At 51.3% G+C, this 1,948-nt stretch overlaps 1 protein-coding gene across 2 annotated transcripts in view; it reads left to right on the top strand.

Moving 5' to 3' along the window:
* The window catches only part of SFXN1 (sideroflexin 1), a 68,509-nt gene that overhangs the window by 29,633 nt on the left and 36,928 nt on the right, over nucleotides 1-1,948 (top strand). For both annotated transcript variants that reach the window (XM_045284879.1, XM_004696802.2), the window contains exon 4: nucleotides 1,006-1,104. In XM_045284879.1, coding sequence (XP_045140814.1) covers nucleotides 1,006-1,104 — 99 coding nt within the window. The remainder of the gene's footprint in view (nucleotides 1-1,005; nucleotides 1,105-1,948) is intronic.

Here is a 1,948-nt window from a genome sequence, read left to right as displayed (position 1 = left end):
TGCTCTTGGTTTATGGCTTAGGCGACCTAAAGGAAAATGCCCACTCTGCTCAACAAAAGGGCTATTTTGATGGATGCGTTTATGCATCATTTGCACAGATAGGAAGCTAAACCACACCCAAATGTGTCTCTTGGATGTGGGAGCATAAACGATGAATTCCCTACTGCAGCTCAGTGGGTATCTGGTTGTCCTCTCAGTTCTCCGTTTCGTTCCGGGGCCCTGGTGGTGGAGTGGTTACGCATTGGGCTGCTAACTGCAAGGTCTGCAGTTTAAAACCATGAGCTGCTTAGTGGGAGAAAGATGGCACTCTCTACTCCCGTAAAGAGTTATAGTCTTGGAAACTCACAGGGGCAGCTCTACCCTGTCCTGTAGAGTCCCTGTGGGTTGGCATTGACCCACGGGCAGTAATAGTTCCAACGTGGCAGAGATTCATAAGAGAGAGACAGAGAATAGAAAACAGAGGAGAGATGGATGGAGGACGGTAGGTAGGTTGCAGAGTGTGACTGGGCAAATTCCCTTTTTAATCCAATCAAGTAGAGACATAAAGACTGCCACAAAAGAGTAGGGCTGGTTGGCCTCCAAATGGCTAATTTCCCCCGCTAAGACAAGGGAGCTGACCTTTACTGAGTACCTACTGTGTGCTGGTATGATGCAAAAGTTATGTGCTTGGCTACTAACCACAAGGCTAGCGGCTTGAACTTGCCCACAGGCACCCGAGCAGAAGGCCCCGGTGACGCTGCCCAAAGGTCAGAGCCATGCAGCAGGTGTGCTCGATACCGCCATGGCATCCCTCTGTACATTACCTCTTCCTTCATGCTGAGACTCGCCTTCTGAGCACAGAGCTGAGGGAGGCCGGGGAGGCGCAGGACAGCTGCTCCGTCAGGCTCATGTCACGCTGGGGACCAGAACACACAGTCTTCCACGGGTCACTGATGTTCATGTTTCCTGCCCCGGAGGCAAGGAGGTCACCAGGCGTGCTGATGACTCAACGTGTGTTCTGCCTAGGTCCACGCCCGCAGTGCTCTTCTGGCAGTGGGTTAACCAGTCCTTCAACGCCATTGTAAACTACACCAACCGGAGCGGAGACGCCCCTCTCACCGTGAAGTAAGGCTGCCGGGCCCCTCTCCTTCAGCTGTCCATATGTCCTTCCTCTCGCTGTGTGGGGACGCGCCTCTGTTTAGAAAAGCATGTCTGTGTAAATTGTCTCTAACATCTAGAGTACTAGATAGCGTGTTTTAAATAAGGTGTCTCTTTTCTTCCCTTTCTATTAAAATAACTTTTGGGGTGTTTTTTGTTTTTGGCCAAAACCCAGACTTTAGGTCCTGGGGTAGTGCAAATGGTTTACACTTGTCTCCTAACCCAAAGGTTGGTGGTTCGCATCAACCAGTGGTGCTGTGATCCACTTCCAATAAGATGACACGGCCATTGAAACAATTGGAAGCCCATTGCACGAGACACACATGGGGTCACCGTGAACTGGAGCTGGTTGGATTTTGTTTGTTTTTCCCTCAGACATTATTTCCACTGCTGAAAGGGCACAGATCGCGTGACCCACCTCCCGAACCTTCAGACTCACTCCCCAGGAGAACACACTCAGGGATGGCCTGTGGGAAGTGGGGAGCAGACGGACAGACCCTCAGGCTCGGAAGTAGCTGGGCTGACCACCCTGTGCGAGTGGTTTCCAGGGAAGTGACTGGCAGAAGGCATCGGCTTTTGGATCTGGTGATGGGAGACGACCAGAGATACTGGTCACAGTTGTGCAGCAGGAGGAATGCATCGGTGTCATGAAGCGCTGCCCGTGGAAGGAAAGATTATACCGATCAATGCCGCAGCTCTTAATGCTTTGCCAACAAGAGCATGCACGCATCCCTGCACCTAGTTTGTGGTTCTTTTTAAATTTACATATGTCAGGCAATTACCAGCAGGTCTTCCTGTGCGGCCTTTATCG

This window comes from Echinops telfairi, unplaced genomic scaffold (genome assembly GCF_000313985.2).
Source record: "Echinops telfairi isolate 266 unplaced genomic scaffold, ASM31398v2 ScPeMD7_7469;HRSCAF=8507_0, whole genome shotgun sequence".
NCBI classification, from domain to species: Eukaryota; Metazoa; Chordata; class Mammalia; order Afrosoricida; family Tenrecidae; genus Echinops; species Echinops telfairi.
The sequence above is the reverse complement of the archived record's forward strand: the minus strand, read 5'-3'. Positions and strand labels throughout refer to the sequence as shown.